This window comes from Sciurus carolinensis, unplaced genomic scaffold (genome assembly GCF_902686445.1).
Source record: "Sciurus carolinensis unplaced genomic scaffold, mSciCar1.2, whole genome shotgun sequence".
NCBI lineage: Eukaryota > Metazoa > Chordata > Mammalia > Rodentia > Sciuridae > Sciurus > Sciurus carolinensis.
In genome coordinates, this window is record NW_025920161.1 from 904,113 (window position 1) to 927,959 (window position 23,847).

At 39.6% G+C, this 23,847-nt stretch overlaps 1 protein-coding gene across 1 annotated transcript in view; it reads right to left on the reverse strand.

Moving 5' to 3' along the window:
* Positions 1 to 7,880: 7,880 nt before the first annotated feature.
* Positions 7,881 to 23,847, reverse strand: part of LOC124974660 (non-histone chromosomal protein HMG-14-like) — a 131,062-nt gene continuing 115,095 nt past the window's right edge. Inside the window, exons 3-4 of the mRNA XM_047537764.1 lie at positions 17,690 to 17,756; positions 7,881 to 8,161 (exon numbers count right to left, since the gene is read on the reverse strand). Coding sequence (XP_047393720.1) covers positions 7,881 to 8,161; positions 17,690 to 17,756 — 348 coding nt within the window. The remainder of the gene's footprint in view (positions 8,162 to 17,689; positions 17,757 to 23,847) is intronic.

Consider the following 23,847-nt stretch of genomic DNA (forward strand, 5'->3'; position numbering starts at 1 on the left):
TGATACTGTACATATACAAGGGAAGGAGCTCAAACAATTTGAAAGTGAAGAAACTTATGGTGTCATATCAGTATGTTAGTCATCAGAGAAAAGATGGGAAAAATATTATTTAAACAATTAAACATATCAGCAGAAATGAATAGTAAGCAGAATAAATGCAGGGAGATTTGTAAATTCAAAACTACATTGATCAGAAATGTAACCGGACAATTATGAGAGCACAGAACTGCATCAAATGAGCACCAACCATCATGTCAGGTGGATAATAAGTGTCAACTGAACCTAACATGAAAAATGCAGTAGAAAAAGCCCTGATTTGAATTAAAGAATGCCTATACATAGGTTACTTTTCTGAAGAAATCTATTTTATTTGCAAGACACTAAATCTACAAGAGAATGATTGTTAAATCATTGCAGTGCTTGGTAATGTGCCAGAAAATAATATGGTAAAAATCATGCGTGTATCACTATTGAAAGGTACTCGATTCATGTGAACACATTCTAATATAAAATTCTAAAAATATCACAAAACATTCAGAGATGTCTTAAAATTAATTTTTGGATAGAAGACCAGAAACTGTATGTTGACAAACTAGACAAAAATGTAATATTCCCCCTACATGCTTAAATTTCTCAATTACTGATTGACATAAGATTAATTCAACATATATAAAAAAATTAGAACTGTATTCATTTCATTTGCTTATTTTTTTGGTCATGGGGAGATGGATTGATTTCTAAGAAGGCAGTGGGATTAAGAAGTACAGGCATATTATATTGGATAATACTTGTTTAATTCAAGACAATAATTATTATAAATTATCTAAAATCTCTTACTGTGGAAATTAAAGAGAATATCTGCATTTAATAAACTAATGAAGCAATTAGTCTATACAAATACAAGCAAGGAACTAAGGCATAATTGAGGAATAAAATTATCATTTTTTGTGTAACAAAGTAAAAGTGTGAGGTAATTCTTGCACTGAATCACTTGAGAGTCATTTAAACCCTAATTAAAAAGAAAAAGGAAAAAAGAAAGAGAAAAAGTGAGGAGAAAAATGATGAGGATGTGTGCAAATACATAAGAACCAAAGAAAAGAAACATTGGGTCAAATAAAACACAAACAAGTATGAACTGGTCAAAAATATCATACTTCTAAAACATCAGCTACATTGAAGAGTGCAAAACTGTAAAATAAATGTATTTCCTTAGTGAACTGCAAAATATAATGAAAGTATTTAGAATGGGTTTTTAATGAATTTTAAAAATTCTAAAAAGACTCCAATTTTGCCAAATATTTGTGACAAAATCATATCACTATTTCCTTTCCTTTTTAGGGTACAACAAAGAACACATCACATTTAAATATCCATGGAAAAGTTTTTCAGTAGAATTTATTTAGGAGTAGACCTTGAGGATCAGTTTTGATCAATTTTAGATCAGTTATCTATGCAAACTGGTTACTTTTCTCATTTTAATCCAGTTAAAAAAAATCAAAGAGCTCTTGACTCCTATTCACAGGGTTAATAAAGTTTTTACTCTTATTAGTCTTGTACATGGTAACATTCTGAACAGTGTCTATAAAAAGAAATCCACTCAATAAGGGTGATTTTCTAGGAATCAGGGCTAGCTTTTTCTGTTTGCAATATAAACACAGTGTTTGTTAACAGAAATTGGCATAGTTATTGGAAACAGTAAATTTTACAAGCAAGAAATATGCCTATGGTGTGAGTGTTCTTAGAGGGGACTTTGAAGATGACATGAAAAAGTAAAATATAGAGCAAAAATTTGCCTTGCAATCATATATTGCCATTAGTGAATGTGGGAAATAGCTGGGTCAGACTAATTAGACAAAGAACAATATAATATATTTAGCCAAGAATATAAATGGTATTTTGATGTTCTTTTAGAATATCACTTTCCAGTTCATTCCTTCTATCATTCCTAAGGATGATGTTTTCTATACTTTCTTGTCTTCACAAGGCATTATTTTTGAAAGATTTATTTATTTTTAATCATGTTTAGCAATACTGAGTTTTGAGATCACATGCAGCATTTCCTACAGAGTAGCTGTAATGATAGTATTAATAATATTAAAAGCAATTACATCCCTAAGTTGAAAGCAACCTACTTACTAACTTCTAACAATTACCTTGGCTAATTCTATGAAGTCTCATTTCTTCAGTAGGAAAAAATATTTCAAAGAGGATTAATAACTAACTTTTGCATGTGTATCTATCTACTGATGCCCACTGAAACCCCAACTAAATTGTAAATGCTAAAACAGGAGGGGCTCAGTCTTGCTAGAGAGAAAAGCCATTTCTTCATTTTTATAATAGTTTTGAATTTCTATTTATGATTTCTGAGAAGAAATAAATGAAGGAAAGATGAATAATAACTTGAAGTATTTTAAAAAATTAATGATCTTATGCAACTCTCTTGTTGATATTATTTCAATTATTTTTATTTTTCATGTGTATAGAATTAAAATGTGTAATACTTATGTTTCATATTTACCATCTCCTTGTCATTTTCTATATGTACATTTACCTACATTTATCACAAATTATTTTTTTTGAACCAGGAAGTGAAGCCAGGAACAATTAAACCCAGATCTTTTCATTTTTATTTTGAAGCAAGTTCTTTCTGAGTTACTTAGGGTCTCACTAAATTGCTGAGTATTGTTTTGAACTTGTGATCCTCCTGCCTGTCACCTAAGCCACTAGGGTTATGTGTGTGCACACCTATCCCACTAATTTTTTAAAGCCTGAAATTTTGATGAATGAATAAAGAAAATGTTGTATATGTACACATGGCATAGTATTTGTCCATTAAAAAGAATTTGCAACATAGGTAGAAAACTATTATTAACTTTCTTATAAAAATTAACTGGTTGGAGGCAGAGACAGAATCCAAAATTCAAAGCCAGCCTCAGCAACTTAGCAAGGCCCTAAGCAATTTAGTGAGATCCTGTTTCAAAATAAAAAAATAAGGAGATGGGGATTTGGCTCATTTGTTAAGCACAACTAAGTTTAATTCATGGTATGAAAAAAAATTAACTGGCTCTGTGAAAAAGCAATTTTACTCCTAGATATAGAGCATGGAAAAATAAATTAAAATACACCAAAAGAGAAAATACTTGACAAAACTGTAAGTGTGCACATCAGCCAAACACTCAAAATAATACAAATGTCTATTAATTGGAGGTTGAGTAAGAAGTCATAGTATGTTCATATGGTAGACTATTTTTTAGCAATATAAAGGAGTGTATTATTGATAGATGCAAAAGCATGGATGGATTTCAAAAACTTAAAATTTATTAAAATTATTCAGCATGAATCCCTCCTTCTGGGTGCACCTTTCTTTAGGATACAGACTTCCCTCATGCCTGTACCCTTCTTGCCATCTTCTGCGTCACCAAGGCAAGTTGCCTCTTCTCGAAGCCATCTCTGCCATCTCTACCACACCCTTGTTCCTCTATCATCCAGGGACTGGCTCAGGATCCCACCAAAACTTCTCTTCTAAGGTCTGTGAGGACATCTTTATCATGAAATATAGAGGTCATGTTTTCATTTCTTTACTTTTTGACATTTTTCTGTTGAAGAGAGCTTGAAGTTCTTTCTTTGCTTTGTTCTGCTCTATCTTCAACACCCACATGTCTAATGATCCCTTCTGTGTGTGGAAGTCCAAAAGACACATAAAGTTTAATGGATTCAAACTTGAAGTAGGGTCTTCTGCACACTTTTATTTTATTCTCTCCACCTGTGATATTTCTGTAAAGAAATGAAATGCCTTCTTCTGAGTTGGAAAACAGGATGCACCCCCAACAATATCCTTTCTTAGTTATGGGTTCTATGTTAGCCAGATATCCATTGCTTTGGCAAATTACCTGAAGAATCAATGAAAAAGAGGAAAGATTTAATTTGACTTATGATTTGGCCCCATTACTCTTGGCTTCTAAAAGGCAGAACATCATGGTGGGGAGTATGTTGTGATGCAAATCTGATCACTTCATTGTTGAAAGGAAGGCAAGGGAGAGGGGAGACATAAATGTGGGGAGGGGGGTCAGGCTAAAGCTATAGTCCTCAAGGACAGACCTCCAAGGACCTTCTGCCTTCTGGTCCTATATCATACAGTTTCCAGTTCTCCCAAAATTTTATTCTGCTATGCATCCATCAATGGATTTATCCATTGGTGAGATTACAGCCCTCATAATCCAACCATTTCCTGAAAACCCTGCCTCTGAACATTGTTGTACCAGGGAGCTTTGGGAGGTTTTGTGGGACATTGCTGATTCAAATCACACACATCCTACCTCCTAAACAGCTCCTTAAGCTGCTGCTTCTCTGTTATCCAAGCTGCCACTGTAATTTCTTAATTAAACTGCAGCAATCATCTCCTAGTAGCACTTCTGGTTTCTACTCATGTCTAGCCAGAACCCAGTGCACTGTCTGAATGATGCTTCTAAACATGTTTTGCATTGGGTAAGTTCCTGTTTAAAAGTGTTCATGGTACTCTGTTTTTTATGTTAAAATTCAAACTCTGCTTTGCATGTGGCATCCCCTTCATCAGAAGCAACCTTTTTTCCAGCTGTTGATTCACTCTTATTTACACTACAGGTTCTCGCTTTAGACATTACTTTCCTGGAACATTTTTTCTGGTTCCTCAAGACTGAAGATTCCTCCTCATATGTTCCAGGAAGTATTATTGCTTGTCATATAATTACTGTAATTATTTCTCTGTTGCCTGACACCAGGGCTGGAAAAAGGTGTCTGACAAACATTTCCTGAAATTTTAGAATGAAAACAGTTTCTTTCCACCAATGGTGAGTTGCTATGAAATCACCTGGAGGACCTACTAAACTATAGCCTGCTGGCTATACACCTAGAGTTTCTCTTCAGCAGTTTGGGGTTATGCTTATGGTAAGGCTGGAATTAGATATTGGCAGGGATCTGAGAGTGAAACACTGAAGTGTCCAGAGAGGAGAGTTCTCATCAGAAGAGTTTCAAAGGTCCAGGTGTAAGTAACACCCCCCCAATGGAAAATGGTGACGTTTGTTTGCACATGAAAGATGCACAATATTCCCTTGTGGACACGTTCATATTTTATCTTGCCTTCTAATGGTATTGGGGATTATTTTTCTCAGGGAACCTACTGAGAATCCATTAGTGACATTTTTTAATAAGTTAAGTAACAAGTCACTTATTAGACTCATCACCACCTGATTTTTTAAAAAGACTTTACTAGTTTATTATAAAATATATATACACATTTGAAATTTTCTAAGAACAGGAAAACATGATTCTATGCCCTTTGAGGTAGAGGCAGAAAAAAAAACAAGAATAGGTAGAATGGAAACCAACAAAGAAACTTCAAATTTAAATCTGAGAAGCTGTTATGAGAACCCTCACCTTTATTCCCCAAGATTATTCTCCTCCAGAAATAAATTGTTTAAAAGAACTTAAAACTTAGAGTATTATGAGTCAAATTAATGTTCATATATATTGCTAGTTTTTATAATGTTTCCTTTAGACTAAATAAAGTGAAGGGAAAAATATCATTGGAGGCTCATCAGTATATTTTACACATTATGTGTAGAGTGAATGACACCAACATAGAGACCCCGAGAGGATCAGGCAAGTGTAATGAACCCCATGCTCCATGATTTAGTGTTTAGCTCAACTGATAGATATCCCCTTGCCCCCACCCCTTGCCACTTCTCATGTTCACTATCTACAAAATTTCTTTTAAAAAGATGAGCCCATTACCCCTAAGATGAGTCTCAGTCTCAAGTACCTGCACCCCTTCTCTTGAGTGTATATTTGGCTCTTATTACATTTCTATGTAATCTCCTTGTTTTCCTAAATAAATATTTGTGCTTCTTCTGATATGCCCTGAAATTTCTTTCTATTGAGTAAGTCAAGGTCAAGGGTCAAGTTGAGATTGCCATTTCCCTTCTGGGTAAATTTCTTGGATACTATTCAGTGATACCATGAAGGAAGCCCATTATTATTTTCATTTTCATTTTTGAAGGGCTCAATTTCTTTGTCCCATTTGCAAACATTTATTTCACTTTTTATATTTGAGAGTTGCCTGCTTATCTTTTTTGCTTATTTCTATAGAAGTCATTCATCTATTTTTCTTATTGAAGGAAAGCTAATTATATAAATATTAATATTTTCCATGTCTTTCCCTATAGTTTCATAAAAATGATTTTGCTTTTTAGTCCATTAAGTCCTACGTATTCAATTCTGTGAACATACTAATCACGTAATCTCTCAAAGTTACCACAATTGGTATGTTTGTTGAACAATTTAAGTTTTTATAGGTGTTCCACATCTGGAATGATGGAACAGAATGGATCAATTTACAAATAGGTGATTCTATTAATGTTTTAGAAAGCTGCATGTTTTCTATTAAAAATAAATTAATAAATCTATTATTTAGAAAAATTTTCTTTTTATCTCATGAGTCATATGAGGAATAAAGACAGAGAGGAAGAAATGACACAGGAGAGTGATGTTTTTCATGCTTATAAAAATTTCTAACAGTCATGAAGGGATTATTTAGTGACTGTCAAATTTTAATTTACATAGGAATCACTTGGAGATCTTGTTAAAGTATGGACTCGATTCAGTAAGTCCAGTTCAAGCCTGAGAATGTGCATTCACTTCTGCTTTCAGGTGAGTTGGATGGTTCATGGACTACAATAGGAATACCTGGGCTCTATATTTTAACATGTGGGACAATATCAGTGAGTTCACTGACCATTCTAATTCCACATTATCATTTATTTGCAAACCCTCTCATCTCTAATTAAGTTTATTATTCTCAACTTCTTATTCTGGAAAGTAGGAGATGATAAGAGCTAATTTTTAAAAGAACAATGCATCAGTGTTCATGGAGTAACAGTCCTCTACCTCATGGTCTTTTAGAATATTTTCCTCCAATTTTTTGATACTGAGGATGGAACTGATGGGCAATAAACCCCTGAGCTACCTCTCCAGCCCCTTTTATTGTAATTTTGAGATAGTATCTAAGTTTGTTTCATAGGGACTCATTTAGTTGCTGAGGCTGGTCTTGAAGTTGCTGTCCTCCAGTCTCAGTCCTTTAAGTCTCCGGGATTATAGGCAGGCACCTCTCTGCCTGGCATATGGCCCAGAATTTTTAAAGGTAAATGTACAAGTTTGGAATGTTCACTTTTTTGTTTTGCTTTTCATATTTGAGATTTTATTGGCTGTATTGAGAATCAGTACACAGACATTTCACTTTGTACACAATTCTTAACATAGTACCGAAAATCTAAAAAGCCTTATACTGTGATTCTTTTTCAGTTATTCCAGTGACTTTCCAGCTTTGAACTTGGAGGCAAATTTTTCTTAATAGAGTACCAAGTACCAGTATCTTTGAATGCTGCTCTTATTTTGGTCCCACTAATTCAAAACGTTGTCACACACACTACATACTCAAACTTTCAATCTTTCACAGCACATTAAAAATATTAGGTAAACTAAGACTTCCATGGCCAAAAATGTTACAAAGTACACACGATTCTGACAGCAATGATCCAGGAGTTGTCTTCTTCAGGAAACAATTCTACTAAAAAACACAGGAATAGAATAATTTAAAATATTCAAGACATTAAATGCAAGACTGTGACTCCAAACTGTCATTTAATATGCTTTGTGTTGTAGGATATAAAACTAAACCCCACCTATGGAATGTTAAGCTGACACCCAAGACAATCCAAGCCTCCCATGTTTCAATACCACACTATTTTCTGGTTGTACCCCAAAATAAACAACCAGTAAATAATTTCGCTACTAAAAAAAATCGTACAAGAAGGGAAACGGGACGACTGATAGGACATAGTGTGTGATTAATCAGACTTGACTTCTTTCTCTTCTGCTTCAACAGAGGCGGGACTCTCCTCGTTTTTAGTTTCTCCATTTTCAGCAGGTAAGTCTTCTTTTGTTTCTTCGTTAGTCACTTCGGCCTGTTTTCCCTTTGCTCCCCTTTTCCCTTTTGTTTGAACTTTCTTGTCAGAAGATTTATCCTTGCCCGCCACCTTCCTGGGATTGGCGTCTGCCTTGGCTGGAGCAGGCTTAGCCGACAGGGTCGCCAACCTGTGCTTGGGCTCCTCCCTCGCCACGCCTTTGGCTGACCTTCCTCTTGGGCATCCTGGCGGGGCGTGTGCGGGCACTGCGGGCTGCGGTGCTTGGGAGCCTTCCGAAGCTGTGCTGCCTGGCTGCCACACTGCTCCCACCACCCAGTCTGCTGCGACCCGCCAGTTTTTTTTTTTTTATTTTTACAAACTGAATTTTGATACACTGTACACAAGTGGGGTATAGTTTTTCATTTCTGTGGTAGTACACAATGTAGATTCACACAACTCATGTAATCATATATGTACACAGGGTAATGATGTCTGTTTCAGTTCACTCTCTCTCTTTTCACCCACCACCATCTCATTTTCCTCTACACAATCTAAAGTTTCTCCATTCTCCTTCTTACCGCCCAAAACCACCTATTATGTATCATCATCCACATATCAGAGAAAATATTCAGCCTTTATTTGAGGGAGATTGGTTTATTTTACTTAGCATATTATTCTCCAATTCCATCCTTTTAACTGCAAATGCCATAATTTTATTCTCCCTTATAACTAAGCAATATTCCAACATACCACAATTTGTCTATTCATTAATCTATTGAAGGACATCTAGGTTGGTTCCACAATCTTGCTATTGTTAATAGGGCAGTTATAAACATTGCTCTGGCTGTGCCACTGTAGTATGCTGATCTTAATTCTTTTGTGCATAAACTGAGGAGTGGAAAAGCTGGGTCAAAGGTGAGTCCATTCCAGGTTTTTTGAGGAATCTTCATACTGCTTTGCAGAGTGACTGTACCAATTTGCAACTCCACAAGCAATGCATGAGTGTGACTTTTTTCCCCACATCCACGCCAACACACTGCTTGAATCTTCACATTTCTCTAATTATTAGAGATGAAGAACACTTTTTCATATATTTGTTAATCACCTATTTATTTTCTTCTGTGAAGTGTCTGTCCAGTTACTTAGCCCAATTATTGATTGCGTTCTTTGTGTTTTTGTTGTAAATTTTTTTAAGTTCTTCATAAATTTTGGAGATTAGTGTTCTATCTGAAGTGCCTGTGAAAAGATTATCTCCCAGGCCATAGGGTCTCTTTTCACATTCTTGTTTTTCCTGAGAAAGAGCTTTATAGTTTGAATCCATCCAATTTATTGATTCTTGCTTTTATTTCTTGCTCTCTGGGAGTCTTGTAGGAAGTCTGGTCCTAAGCCAACATGTGGATATTTGAGTCTACTTTTTCTTCTATTTGGTGCAGGGTCCTGAGGGCTGGTCACTGTTTAATCAGGAGTCCCAAAGGCCAGAATATTCACTTTTTTAAAAACAGAATTGAATATCTAGAATGAGTAAAATCACAATAAGTACACATTTTTAAAAGCTAGAGAATACCCTACATATCACCAAAATCAATAAAATGTAGTTTTCATAAGTGCCAGAAAGACCCCATAAACACTTTTTCTTATAATCTTTAAAGATATAGATTACATTTTACATAAAATGTTCACTTTTTGCAACAATATTCAGCAGGATAAAATTAAGATAAAAGATATGTCTTTTGGGTAGAAGTCCAGCCCTAACTAGCTCCTCTTCTCAGCATTATAAAGGGATTTCTCTGATATTTTCTTTTCTTTTTTTTCTTTGACAACAGCTGTAGTCTAAACACTCCTCAAGATAGTAATATGATGGGTCTTGTAAAAGGCAACATAGCCAGGTGGGAGAAACATCTTAGAGCAGAACACTGAGATCTGGATTCTCATTCTTGTTTCAACACATTTGGTTTGCATATTTCAAAATTTCCTGGCCTTGTTTCTTCGAATGAAGAATGGAGATAATAAGAGTGCTTTACTTCCTCCCCAGAATGATAGTGGAATAAAATTTTCCCAGAGGGGTCTCCAGACATTCTCTCTAGTGGTAGTGATGTCATTGATCTCTTATAACTTATCATATACTTATATAATTTTTCAAATTCCAAACCAGTTGCCTCAAATTGTTCTGCTAACTGCCAGTAATTTGCTCAAAATTTTCAATATGAAAGAACAGAGCTAATTCCTCCAAGTCCCAATCTGCTCCCCTGGTACAACTCTCCACACCCCATCACTGAGAAAAGCAGAGATGGTTAGTGGCAGAGAATACAGGGTTTGAGCCTCTGTCTTTGGGAAAGTTACTTTGGCTCTGTAAGCCTCAGTATTCCCATCTGTATCAATGACATTCTTCTGTCATCATGGGTAAGTTGGTGGTACTGTGAAAGACTGGGCCACAGTGAGTGCTCAATTCTTAGTAGGTATTGCTTAGTTTTTCCTCTAGGTTTTTATATAATCTTGCTAGATTGAATAAACTCGTGTGGATGGCAACAGAAAATAAAAATAGCCTCTCCCTATGTACAGTCAAATTCACATATCTTCAGGACACCTGGGTCTTGGAAAGGGCACTACTGGGCAGTGTTAGCTGGTACTCCTTAGGGGCCCTCAATATGTTCTCAAAGAACAGGGCTCCTTTGTGCTGCATTTAATTCTTGTCTCCTTTCTTTCAAAGTGAGAGAAGGGGGAAAAGGTGAGACTAGGGTCAGATGTAATTCCTAATCCATCTGCTCCACTTGGCTGCTGTTGTCAGGCCTAAGTTTCCCCACTTTTTCTTTCCTGTTTAGACTTGTGCAGGGTGGTAAGTAAAGGTTAATTGGGGTCCAGTTATAAAGGTTAATGGGAGAGTTAATAAAGAGGCAAACACACAGGATGGCGAAGAGCAAGAAGCTCTCATGGGAAAATAATTCCAGTTTATTATCTTTTCCAGGGTCATATCACATTATACTAGGTTACATAGTACAGTTATCTTTGTTCATGTCCAGATCACATAACTTGCTTGCTTCTCAGAGTCCACTAGGACCAAAAGTTATTATAATAAGATAATATCTCCAGGCCTCAAGGACTGAGGAGTTTCAGAGTATTTCTAAGTCATTTAAACAGAGCACCTATTGTGTCCTGAGGCATTTGCTCAACTGAAAGGACTTTTGCTCCTCTGTACATTGACTGATCTGAAATCCATACAGCTCCCTTTTTTTGTTTTGTATGGCCTTTAAAATAGACATGACTAATCTTCAGTACAATGAAGGTAGAGGGTGAAAGCAAGGAAAACATTGGTAAAAATAAGCAAAGTATAATAAGGCAAATACCAATAAACATTCTCCAATGAAAAGTTCTTTGATCTATGTAAAATTTTGTAGCTATAAGTTTAACCAATCTAATAAATCCCCTCTTCCATCATCTTGCTTCACCTTCTTTAAATGTCCTTAAGATGATTCAATTCCCTTATGATGTAACATCAGAAAATAATCAATAGCTGCCATATTATCAAGAATAGATTGATACAAATTTCAAAAGAATTAACAATTTTTGCTAAGTACTGGGGCACCACCAACAAGGATACAATAACACAGAAATAACACAATAACAGTCAGTATAGTTGTGAAATTCTGGGTAAGTTTGGCAAACAGAACTGTAACCAAATTTCCCAGGGTACATTCTAAATCCATGTTGACTTGCAAATGTTGAGCACATGTTGTTAAAATTGTTATATCCCCCCAAGTCACTAGATGATTACAAAATGGAGGGTTTCTTGGGCCCCTTGTTCCTATTGGATGTTTCTTCTTTGAATTAGGGTCCTCTTCATCCAGGGTCAAATAGAATTTGGGAATCAGATTGAGAAGTCCTTGATGCCAACTCATGATAATGGATGGATCTCACACATGTGGCAAGAATCCAGACAGGACCTGTAGGACTAATAAAGAAGCATATACCCTTCACCATGAAATTAAATGTGCAGGGTCCTGCCATATTGAATATGGTGGAAATTGATATTTTACCTAAATCATTGATAGGGGCTCCTTAGGGAAAAGACAGAGGACCAATGATGTGTATTATCTTCATACTGTATATTAAGAGCATTTCTTGTGAACAAGGCAATATTGAGAGCATTATTAACATGAGCAAGACTATGTTCCCTTTTTGTTTTCTTTTAAAAGGTACGTTTTAAGTGTGTGATGTGCATGCTCAACTAAAGTCTGCCCAGGAGGATTGTGAGGAATTCCATGGTTTAGAATTTTATTCCATTGATTACAAAACTTAGCAAAGGAACTAGAAGATAAGTACAGGCATTCTCAGTTTCAAATGATGAGGTTTGCCCATGGAGGCAGTGCAAAGGAGTACATGAGAGATACAGACTGAGACCTTATCTGAACAATGTGCATTGGCCCATATAACACCTGGGGATGTATCTGTGATTACATGTAAAAAGAAATAAGTGTGAAAAGGAGGACAATGAGTTATTTTTTATCTGCCAAAGAGCATTATAATATAAACCTCGAGGGTTTACCATTTCCCAAGTGGGGAAATAAAAGGGTTTAAAATGAGAACAATTATTAACAGTGATATGTGCCTGTTGAGAGGAAATAGAAAATAATTTCATTAAAAATGAACATTTTGATGAAAAAAATGTGTGATACCATGGCATCTGAAAAGAGAGGATAAAGTGATTTCAGAGCACCATCAGCATAAGCATTTTCTTCAGTGAGTTGTCCAGAAATCTTAGTGTGGCTACATATATGAGGAAGAAATACTGGAGCTGTATATTCCTATAAAACAGATTGAAGAGTAATAAGCAGGGATAACAAATTAGAGTCCAAATCAGGTGACCAAATTGCAGAGGAAATACAAAGCTATCAGTTTGGCTATATACTGAGAATCTGTAATGATGTTTAATGTTGTGGGAAACATATGAAGAGCCAAAATAATTGCAGCTAATTTTGCTCACTGAGGAGAAACTTGAGGCAATATGTAATAATCAGTCCATTTTTTATCAGTGACTATAGATAATAATCTTGTTGTGTTCCTCCATCCATATAGACAGTAATACCACTGTAAAATGGAATGGAGGAGATTATAGAAGGAGCATGAGAGACTTGACACAAGGAAAGGCATTCATCCTGAGATGAATGGAAAGAAATAGGAGTTAAAAATTTAGTTAAGACAGCTTGAGAATATGAAGAAAATTGTAAATACTCTAAATGTTAAGTCTTTCTATAAGTAACATAAAGAACATGAATATCTGTTCCTGTAGGAGATAAAATATGATGACAACTATCTGAGATCAATTGAACCTATATATCAGCATAAGGGAGAACATTTTTTCTCCTGAAAATTGAGGAGAATATAACCACTGTATGACATACAAGATTTGATGATGCAGTAAATGCATACAGCTTTCTTGTAAGGATTATTAGAGATAAAAGAACATTGAGTGCTGGGATCTACCTATAAGAACTGTAAATAACTTCTAGTTAACATGCTGAAGAGCTGCAGTGAGTGAAGGAGATAAATAAAAAAAATGTTGGGATTATGTTGTTTTCTCAACAGCTGGAAAAAAAGGTAACAACATATCAGTAACTAAAGAAATATAAGGTGGATCCCAATTAAAATGACTTAATAGTTGCTGTAAATGAACTTAGAAGAATTTGGAAGAAAGAGTTTTGGAACTTGGAGAATGGAATAAAATTGGAGTATTTTATGTCCTAATTAGTTAATAGGGATTTGTCATTGAATATTTTCTCTGGCCACATATAGGTCAGATAGTAATAGAATGTGTTGTAATTTAGTTAAATTGTGTTCTGTAAGTATTGGCCCAGCAATAAAAATATCATCCATGTAATGATAAGCAAGAATATGTGGGAATAATTGTCAGAAACACTGAAGAGCATTATTCACAAAATGTTGATATAATGTGGGTCTACTGAACATACCTTGAGGAAGAACTTACCACTAATATTTATCAGCAGGCCTATGATGATTGAAAACAGGAACTGAGAAGGTGAATTTTTTCTCAATCATCAGGAAAGAGAGGAATAGTAAAAAAATAAAAAAGTCTTTTAAGTCTATTACATATAAAGAAAAATCTTGAGGAATTAAATTAGACCTTTGTGGTAGCGGATCACCAGGTACTCCTGCAGAGTGGCACACAGCATAGCAATTTGCTGGGCCAGAGCTTCCGAGATGCCATGCTCCTTCCCTGCCGGGAAGGGGCAGTAGAGGTTGTAAGTGCTGTGGGGGACATCCAGGGAGAACACCTGAGCCTCGTAGGGGAGGAAGGCAAAGTGGATTTCTTTCAGCATCTTCACCACCTTTGCCAGGTGAGAACGGTTCAGGTCACTGAACAGGAGCTCGGGGCAGGTGTCAGTGAAGAAGATGTGTGCCGCTTTGTAGGTGAAGGTTGGGGTTCCGTGGAAGTCTGTGATCAGAGTCTGAACCGACTTCTCTGTGGGGCTCAGCAAATAAATTTCCTCCAGGCTGGGGATATGGTCTCACCGCCATTTGTTGATGTCTTCAACAATGCTGATGCCCTCAGCCAGGATGCCTGATATTTTACAGCAGGATGACAGGATGTGCATACTTGGGTGGTCCATGATGGGCACCTTCCATTCCCCTTAGTTTTTGACACTCCGAATGACTCCACTCAGAATTTTTTTCCCCACACCGCCTTCAGTCCTGAGGGTGCCATCTTCCCCCTGGAGCGATGACGTGACTTCAGGGTATTTTTTTTTTTTTTTTGCAGTGCTGGGGACTGAATCCAGGGCCTTGATCTTGCAAGGCAAGCACTCTACCAACTGAGCTACATCCCCAGCACTTGACCACCAGACAGCTCCCCATCTTCCAATTGGCAACTTTCCCCAGCCCCAAGCTGCTACCTCTACCAGAAAAGGCTCTTTCCACCTCCACTCAGGTTGCTTCTCCCACCCCACAGGTGCTAGTCTTAGCAAACGGAGTATCTAACCACTGTGGTTTCTCCCATCCCAAGGGTCTCCCTCAACTCCTTCCTGTACTCCCTCTCCCCCATTTGGCTGCCCCTCTCCTCAGGTGCCCCCACTCCACAGGTGGCTCCCTCACCTTTGTCTATCCATCTCTCTCTCCTGAATGCCTTCCCCTGTTGCCCCAGTAATCTGTCCTCATGCTACTGGTGCCATGTCCCCTTGAACTCTTCCCTCAAGGGTTGTTTTCCCACATAGGTTGTGCCCACTTCTAACCTGTCAGGGGTGGGCTCTGAGGGCCCCAGAGCTGCACCATGGCCTGATCTCTAAGATGGCACCTGGCAGTTTGCCAGACATAGCTGCACTCATAAACAAGTTTTAGGAAGTAACTCTGGTTGGCTGTTGTACATGAGACAATCCTGGTATCTGCCTGGAGACTGTTCCTTGATAGACTGACTTTCCTGGTAGTCTACTCTCTGATAGGCTGATGTTCTCAATATAAGTCTGAGACTTGTGGAATAAAACCCTTTTGGTTCCTGTGATCAAGAAAAGCGTACGGTTGTGATTGTCCCCGCGGGCGGTGGGCAATCATACTAACCCTGGCTAATCTGCAGGGTTCCCAGAGCTGAGATGAGCCTTATAAAATTAGGACTGTTATAATTCCAGGCAAAGAAGTGGCTCTGGCCAGGAACACCTGTAGGCCCTGCCCCTCCAGGGGTGGAAGATGTTCCATGTCTAGCCTTTGGGTGCTCTGGAGTTCAGCTAGGTGGGGTTGAGGTCAGCTTGGGAGGTAGGTTCCACATCTGGCTGGGAGTGGGGCCCAAGTGTCCATTCACAGTAAACTTCTCTGCCTCCCCAGCACATGCTGAACACACAGCCCTCTCTCCAGTGAGGAACTGCATGGTCTATTGCTCTGCTGTCCTTGGAAAGCTTAGCAGGGCTCACACCACTTACTTGGTGTACATGAGTTGCCCCAGCCAGCTCTGTGCATCTCTGTATCTCAGAGCTAGAAGTATTGTTGGGCAGGAGAATTTGCCTTCAGAGACATGCTTGACCACTGAGGAGATGTACAACTGTTTTGCCTATTGCCAATGACACCAAAAGATACTTTACAAGCATGTGTTGTCAGCCTGGCAGGCCATGCCAGAACTCACAGAACTTCCCAGTGCTGAGGAGAGTTCTGAGCCCCTGTGGCACTCAGGCAGTTGACTTGACAACTCTGGCTGCATTTACAGGCCTCAGCGGACAGGTGAGTGGCCAAGGGTTCCTTCTCCTTGACCCTGGGTCTGATTTGTAACAGGGGCAGTCTGACTTGGGCAGACTCAGATGGAACAGTGACTATGAGTTCAAGAATCAGTTTGGAGACAGGGGCATCATGTCGCCAGAGGGAAGAGACAGTGAATAGATCTGAGAATTGAGCCAAGCTGTAGGTTTGGGGTGTGCTGGGCTCATAATTACAGGAAGGAATCAGCTCAAAGTCAGATGAAAGGACAAGGACAGGATGACCAGTGCCCAGTGGCCACTCCTGTTTATCAATACAACTGCACTCACCTGCTGACTTGCAGGCCCAGTAAGCCTTTCCTCCTCTGATTTCTTTTCAGGAGGATGTGAGGAAACTGAGCCTCCATAATTCCCAGAGACCACCCCAGGATTGTGGAGGCCATTGGCCCTGGCCCAAGGCATTCCTAAATTCCTCACAACACAAGACCACTGGCTGCCAGGGAGTATCATCTCCTCATGATGTGGGACCCTCATGCCTATTCAGTTTTCTTCCTTCCTTAGGTGTAGATGAGGGTGTTGAGTGGATATGATTATTCTGGGCCCTGACCCTGACACCTGGACAGTGACAGATGCGACCCCAGGGAGTGGGGAGGTTGTCACCATGAAGGAACCCACATCAGGGACCTGGAAGTGGCAGCTTCCTCTGCTGCCATGCTTGCTCCTTGCAGCAGACTTACAAACCCCTGACTTCATGTGTATTTCAGAGATCTGGATGATAGTCTTTGAGAGAAAACATATATACCTGCCACCAAGAGATCCAGCTGTCTCTGGGACTCATTTCCCATTGGGGGTCAGTTTCTTATTTCACTGAGTCAGCAGTGGACAGAGGTCCCACTCCTCACCAGTATTGTTGAGCCATCTCACTTTCCTCCATACTCAACTGTCCTGAAACATGATCCCAATAACAGGATAAGGATAGTATGGGCAGCCCAGGCCATTCAGTGTGGAGCTGGTGCCCAAGCCAACCCCCAATTGGTTTGGTTACCACATTGTGTACACTTCTCTCCTTTTCTGTGCATGCTTGTGACTTTAGCATCTCCCCTGACACCAGCCATGACAAGCTTATATCCAGGCCCAGCTCCATCCAGGTGTGTGGTTTCAGGCATGTTCCTATGACCTCCTACCAAAGACATGGGATAATGACAGGAACTGCTGCTCTGGATGCTACAGGAAAGTCAAATATCTGTTTACTGGAAACACAGGAACAGCACCAGAGAGCACCAGTGGTCACCGGTGTAATTCACTGCATTATAACCAGCTTCTGTCCAAGTCACTGAGTTCTCAGACTCTGGCTAAATGTTTTCAGTTTTCAATATTTTGCAGAAAGTTGTAGATAAACTGCTAAGGTATTTTAGGATGTAGTATTCATTTCCTCTAGTACTCTTGGTGCCTGGCACACTGGAGCTCCACTTTTGCCTTTTTAGCCACAGGGGAGTGTCCAGGCAGTGAGGTGGGTGCTGGGTGTCACACACTTCAGGGCCACTCATTGTGGGACACACACTGAGCTTGTCTGAAGTTTTCTCCTAGGAAGCTGCTGCAGCCTGAGAAAGCCTCTGCTGTGTCCTCCAGACCACTAAAGAGTGGTGAGATGTACCAGGAGAAACTGACCACTTCCTGCCACCCTTGTTCAGAACTGCCCTGGGCCTGGTTTCTGCCCTCTGGGTGAAGGCAGGGATGATCTGAATCCCTCCCTGACTGCCCTCAAGGTGTGGCTGTTGGACATTCCACTGGCATTCTCTGAGAAATCTGTTTCTACAACAGGTAGCTCATCACCATCATGGACTGCACTTTGTGATGAGTTCTTCTGAAGTCACCATGGCAGCTGATGCCCTGGCTCTCAGGTAGGTCTCCTTAGTACAGACCTTGAAGTTCTGCATAAAAAAATTTAGCACCTTGCATTTAGTTTGAGGTGCAGATTGTGGGCAAAGTGTCTTCTGATCAGTCCCTCCTGTGCTCCTCACTGCAGTCATCTGCCTCCCCTGCCAGGACCATGCCACAGAGGAGGCCATATTCCTTTGACTCACCCACACAACCCAGGGTAGAAATGTTTTTCTAGTTTTATTTATGGTTATCATTTACATGTGTGTTTTGTCTGTTAAATACAATAGAGTCTGTGACCTCCCTTGAAGAATAGTCTGATTCAAGTGTATTTCTTAGTGTACTATGTATAATATTTTCCCTTTACCTTTTTGTTTTCGTGAAGTTTCTGTATGCATTTTTATTTATTCTTTTTTTATTTTATTTATTTTTTTGATACCAGATATTGAAACCAGAGGCAGTCCTTTTACCACTCAGCCACAGTCCCAGCCCTTTTAATATTTTATATAGAAACAGGGTCCTGCTGAGTTGCTTAAGGTATCTCTAAATTGTTGAGGCTGACTTTGAACTTAAGATTCTCCTGCATCTGCATTCCCTGCCACTGGGATTATGGGTGAACACCATCACGCCTACATTCTACATGCCTTTTTTCTGTTTTTTTTTTTCTTTTGTTTGTTTGTTTGTTTGTTTCCTCATCTCCTTTTATCACACCCATAATAATTCCCAGGGTTTCAAGAACACCATCTGAGAATTTTCTTCCTGTTGCCACTGCAAGCAGTAGGTTCCAGGGCTGGGTGGGGTGGCATCACCACGGCTGGACCTCTTATCCCTGCTTCTCTGGGTGGCTCCAGTGCTTGCTGAATGGCTATCTTGTTCTTTTTATCTTTACTCCACTGTTTTCTTAGAGAATATCCTGAATTAGCTTTCCCAAAAAAACACCAAGAAGGTAAATTTTGTGAATTGTTGAATGTCTTTAAAATGTCTGAAATCCACCCTCCCACCTGACTAACCATTTGGCAGGGGAAAAATTCTGAGCTGTAAACATTTTTCCTTTCAGAAATGTAAAAAAATAAGTCACCTTTTTAAAGAAGTTGGTGTGCTTAAGCAAGGTGTTCAGTTCTAACAGACAACCTGCCTTTGCCTGCTTAGAACTTTTGGGTTCCTACTCATTTTCCTGTTCTGAACCTTCACACTGGTGGTTCTGGCTCTGACTTTTGAATTGTATTCTTGTTACACCTTTCAGTTTAAAGAACTAAGTCTTCTGAAATCCCTGGGTGTCTTCTTGTATTGTTCCTATTCAGCTGCCCCAAGGCTGTGGGCCTGTCTTTGCTTCCCGACTACAGGCTGTGGATATCCTCTGCTTCTGTCTCCCAGAGTGCTCTCCAAGTTTTGATGAATGAGCAGGTAGAAAAAGCAAGAGCAGATCCACATACCAGGTGATCAGGTAGGTCTTGGGCAACTGGACACAAGGGAATCTTGTCACAGTTGTGGCAGGAGAGAGACCAGCACAATCGCCACCTAAGGCCAGGGTTCTATATCTGAGCCACAAGATCAAAGCTGGCTGTCCTGTTTATATGTTCAAGGCAGAGAGAAACCTGCCTTCTCCAGCCCTTTCCTCTTATACCTATGTACACTCAGAGCTGACCAAGTCATGAGACCTCACCTTTAAGAGTAAATCAAATTCTAAGATATTCTCAGACACATCTTACAGGGAGAGAAAGACAGGGTAAGACAGTGTGAGATGGTGACAGCTTTTACCTCAGAGAGAACAAGAGTGAGTGGAGAAAATAGAAACCTTAGTGCCTGGTGGCCAGGTTCCTGTGCACCTGCCAGAGGAGAATGGCAGAATGCACTGCACATCTTCATGGTGGTAGAAGGAAGTGCACAGCAGATTCTGGCTCAGTGGTACTTGGTGAAGAGAAACTGGGATGGCAGAACACAGTTTGTAGCCAGTAGATCCCATGATCATTTGTTCTCTGGAAGCCTGAGGAGGCTGCTGGGATCAATGTTGGTATAGATCCTTCCAGAGAGATAAGTGGAGGCCAAGCATGCTGAGGCCCAGGATGGGCCTAGGATGGTGGGCTGAATGCTCTGTCTTCCTCCCCACTTGAGGCTGTGTGGTGCCACACAGACCACACTCCTGTTACCACCAGTGGGTTGTAGACTTTCTTTACTTGCAGGGTTTGCCAACCCACCCCAGGAGTAGTTCCCAGAATTTGTACCTGGAGGAGGGTCTATGTGCAAGTGTTATGTCAGCAGAGGTAGGCAGCTTCCTGGTGGTACAGCCCCCACTTTAGGCTCTTGATCCTTTCCTCCTGGAGGGGTAAACCCCAAGAGCCACTGGATTGCATGATACTATGTGCAGACCATGAGGTAGGGCAGTGCCTGGTTTACAGACACACTACCTCAGATTTTGCCAGTAGAGGCCTGTCCTATAAATTTCTAAAAACAGTAATATTCCCTCCAGACTGCATCTCTGAAAACAGTACTCCTTCTTTTTTCTTTTGGTACTTGGGTTTCAGTACCTGTCCAGGGCCACTTTTCCACTGAGCTATATGCCCAACCCTCTACTTTTGTATTTTGAGACAAGGTCACTGAGACTGGCCTTGAACTTGCCATCCTCCTGCCTCAGCCTCTCATGTTGCTGGAATTATACATGTTCACTACTGTGCCTGGCCTAAAATATTCAGTTTTCTCCTCAATGAAAAGAATGTACCAAGCACCAGAGTAGATATGGGCATCCTGTCATTTGGCAGGGGCTCAGAGTTCACCCCTTTCCTGCAGTCAGCCTGGGGCTCAGCAACATCTTCCTGTGTTTTATTTCCCAGAAAATTTCAGTTGTTTTGAGCAGCATTATATCTGAACTGTGGACTATTTATTGTTATTTTATTTTTTGTTTGTTTTTGTTTCTTGTGTTTTTTTTTTTTTTTTTTTTTTTTTATACCAGGGATTACATTCAGGGGCACTCAACCACTGAGCCGCATCCCCAGCCTTATTTTGTATTTTATTTAGAGACAGAGTCTTACTGAGTTGCTTAAAACCTCACTGTTGCTGAGGCTGACTTCGAATTCTCAATGTTTCCACCTCAAATTCCTGAGCCACTGAGACTACAGGCATGTGCCACCCTGCCCAGTCAAGTTCACAGTACATGGCATTATGGCCACTGCTTCAGCTTTCTAATAGGCATTGGGATCAAGATGTGCAAGTTCATTTGTGTTCCTTCTGCAGTCTGTGCCATCTATTCTAAGTTCAGAAAGAGTTCACTGGATATTTGAGTGTGATTGAAGCTATCCATAAATCAAATTTGAGTAACTATCATCCTACATAGATAACTGAACAAGGAATATCTATGCAATTAATTATGTTTTGCTTTGCTTTGTTTCAATTGTGTTTCTTAGTTTTCTGAAAGTATAATTTTAATTTATAAGTTTTTTAAGATATTCAGTTTTTGGGGGGTTATTATAAATGTTATTGTTTATAATTCTTTCTTAGTCATTTCAAATTCCAATTTTTCCCACAAATAATTGCTGATATGTAAGAAATCAATGAACTTTGACTTTTCTACCATGTATTTTGCTTTTTGCTATCACCGTACTTTCCCATCAAACATGGGATGGTGGGCTCTATTGCTGTTCTCTTTAAATTTTAAAATTTGTTCTAATGATTTATATATGACAGTAGAATGCATTTATACATTTTGATAAATTATACATAAATGGAATATAATTTCTCATTTTTCTGATTGTACATATTGTGGGATCACATTGGTCATGCAGTCATAAATATACATAGGTAATAATGTCAGTTTTACTCTACTGTCCTTACTATCCCCAAGTTACCAAAATCAAGGCCTAGAAAAATCAAAACCATGAATTTCAGAGGTTCATCAGAACTGCCACAAGGGAGTATAGGGGCATGGCTGAGCAGTGAACATTAAGTGTCCTATTTTGCCCACAGTGACCAGCATGTGGTTCTCAGGGTGTCATTTCCTGATTCCCTCTAATCATCTGCATGCCAGGGATGGGTGTCCTGTGCCCACAGGGGTAAGAAACTAAGACTGAGGACACCTTGGGGCCATGACTCTAGTGACAAGAGCCTCCTTCTCCTTGATACCCATACAGGGAGATAGATACCTCTACTGGGAACACTTGGAGACCATGTCTCCTTAACACCTAAATGTGAGATGTCACTGTGTTTTCCAGATAACCAAAGTGCATCTGAGGAGGTGAAGAAGAATGAGGGAAAGGCTGTCATCCACTTTTCTATGTGCTGAGGAGGAAGCTCTGCTATGTTCTTTACTTTCATAGGTAATGTTTTAGCTGGGCTTACTTTTCCAAAAACATCCTTTGTTGAGGCTTTAGCTGCTCATACTCATAACATGATGTTATAGCATAATATTTTTATAAATTGGGTGTGCATCAGGGGAGGAATCCCAGGATACTAAAAAGACAAACACTGGGACACAACCTCAGAATGTTGCAGGAATGGCATGGGAGTACCCTGGAGCCTCATGGGGGACTGAGGGAAGGCTAGTGCCACCTCACTGCTTAATTTTATTTCTGTTTTGATGGCTCTTTTTTTTCAGTGTTAAAGTATTTGAAACAATGAGAATTTGATGTATCAATGCAATAACATTGTGGAAAGAGTTCTTTAACTGTGTGACCTTCATTTTTATGAAAGATACTGGGGCTTTCTTGGTGAGTCTGCACACAGGTTCATGGGCTATCTGAAATTTTCCAGAAGCCACTGTGGTGACAGTTGTGGCAATAGATGCTAGACTACACTGCTGAGAACCCCTGGGGATACCTGGACATACGTACTGCTACAGCTCCCACAGTCCTTTATGGAGAGGGTTAGGAGGCAGAATTCTGAGCTACACTACTTAGAACCCTTGGGATACCATGGAAAGCACATGGCTCAAAGCTTCTGAGGGCCATGTTTGTCATTGTTGGGCAGCAGAATGCTGGACCACATATCCCAGGGTTCTCAGGGATGACTGATTAGGAATGTAGCAAGCAGCTCCTAAGAGGTTCTTGGGTCAGGGCAGCAAAATTTACAATGGACTGCACTGCCCAGAGTCCTTCAGGTTCTACAGTTTCCAGAGTCCAGTGCAATGAGGGGCCTGGGTCAAATGACAGAGTGCACCAACAATAGCACTTGGGGGCCTGCAACTCATAGAGACTTCTGCAGTGAGGGATGGTCAGGCAGAATGACAAACTGTGCTACATGTTACCCATGGGTACCTGTTGTTTCCAGGAGGCTTTGGAGTGAGAAGAGCAAGATTGGAATATCAAAATTTAGTGCACAATTTTCCAAGGGATGCCTGTACTCTGCAACATTTAGAGGTTTCTGTGATAAGACCTGTGATGTTAGAGTGCACTACCTGGAATCTTCAAGGTACCAGGAAAAGCAGAGTTTACAGTTACTGCAGCCCTTCTCCAAGCATGCCTGTACACATAAAACACTAGATTAAATTATCTAGAACTCTCAGGAGCTGCAAATCCCAGTCTTTTCTGTGGTGATAAGATAAACCATTAACCTTGTATACCCATCATCCTCAGGTGCTCTAGCTTCTAAGATTATCTGTAATAATTGAGCAAGAACACTGTCCTTCATTATCCATAGTCCTCTGGGACTGCCAGAAGCCTCTGTGTTGAGTAAGCAAACCACTGAACTGCATTACACATAATTCTAATAGGACTTGAGCTACCAGGTTCCTCTGTGTGGAATAGGCAAAACACAAGACTACATTACCCACAATACATAGTACCAGCAGTTCCCAAGCTCCTTTGCATTGAGAACTGTAGGGTTATACTATCTAAAATCCTTGAGTGTGTTGCTGAGGT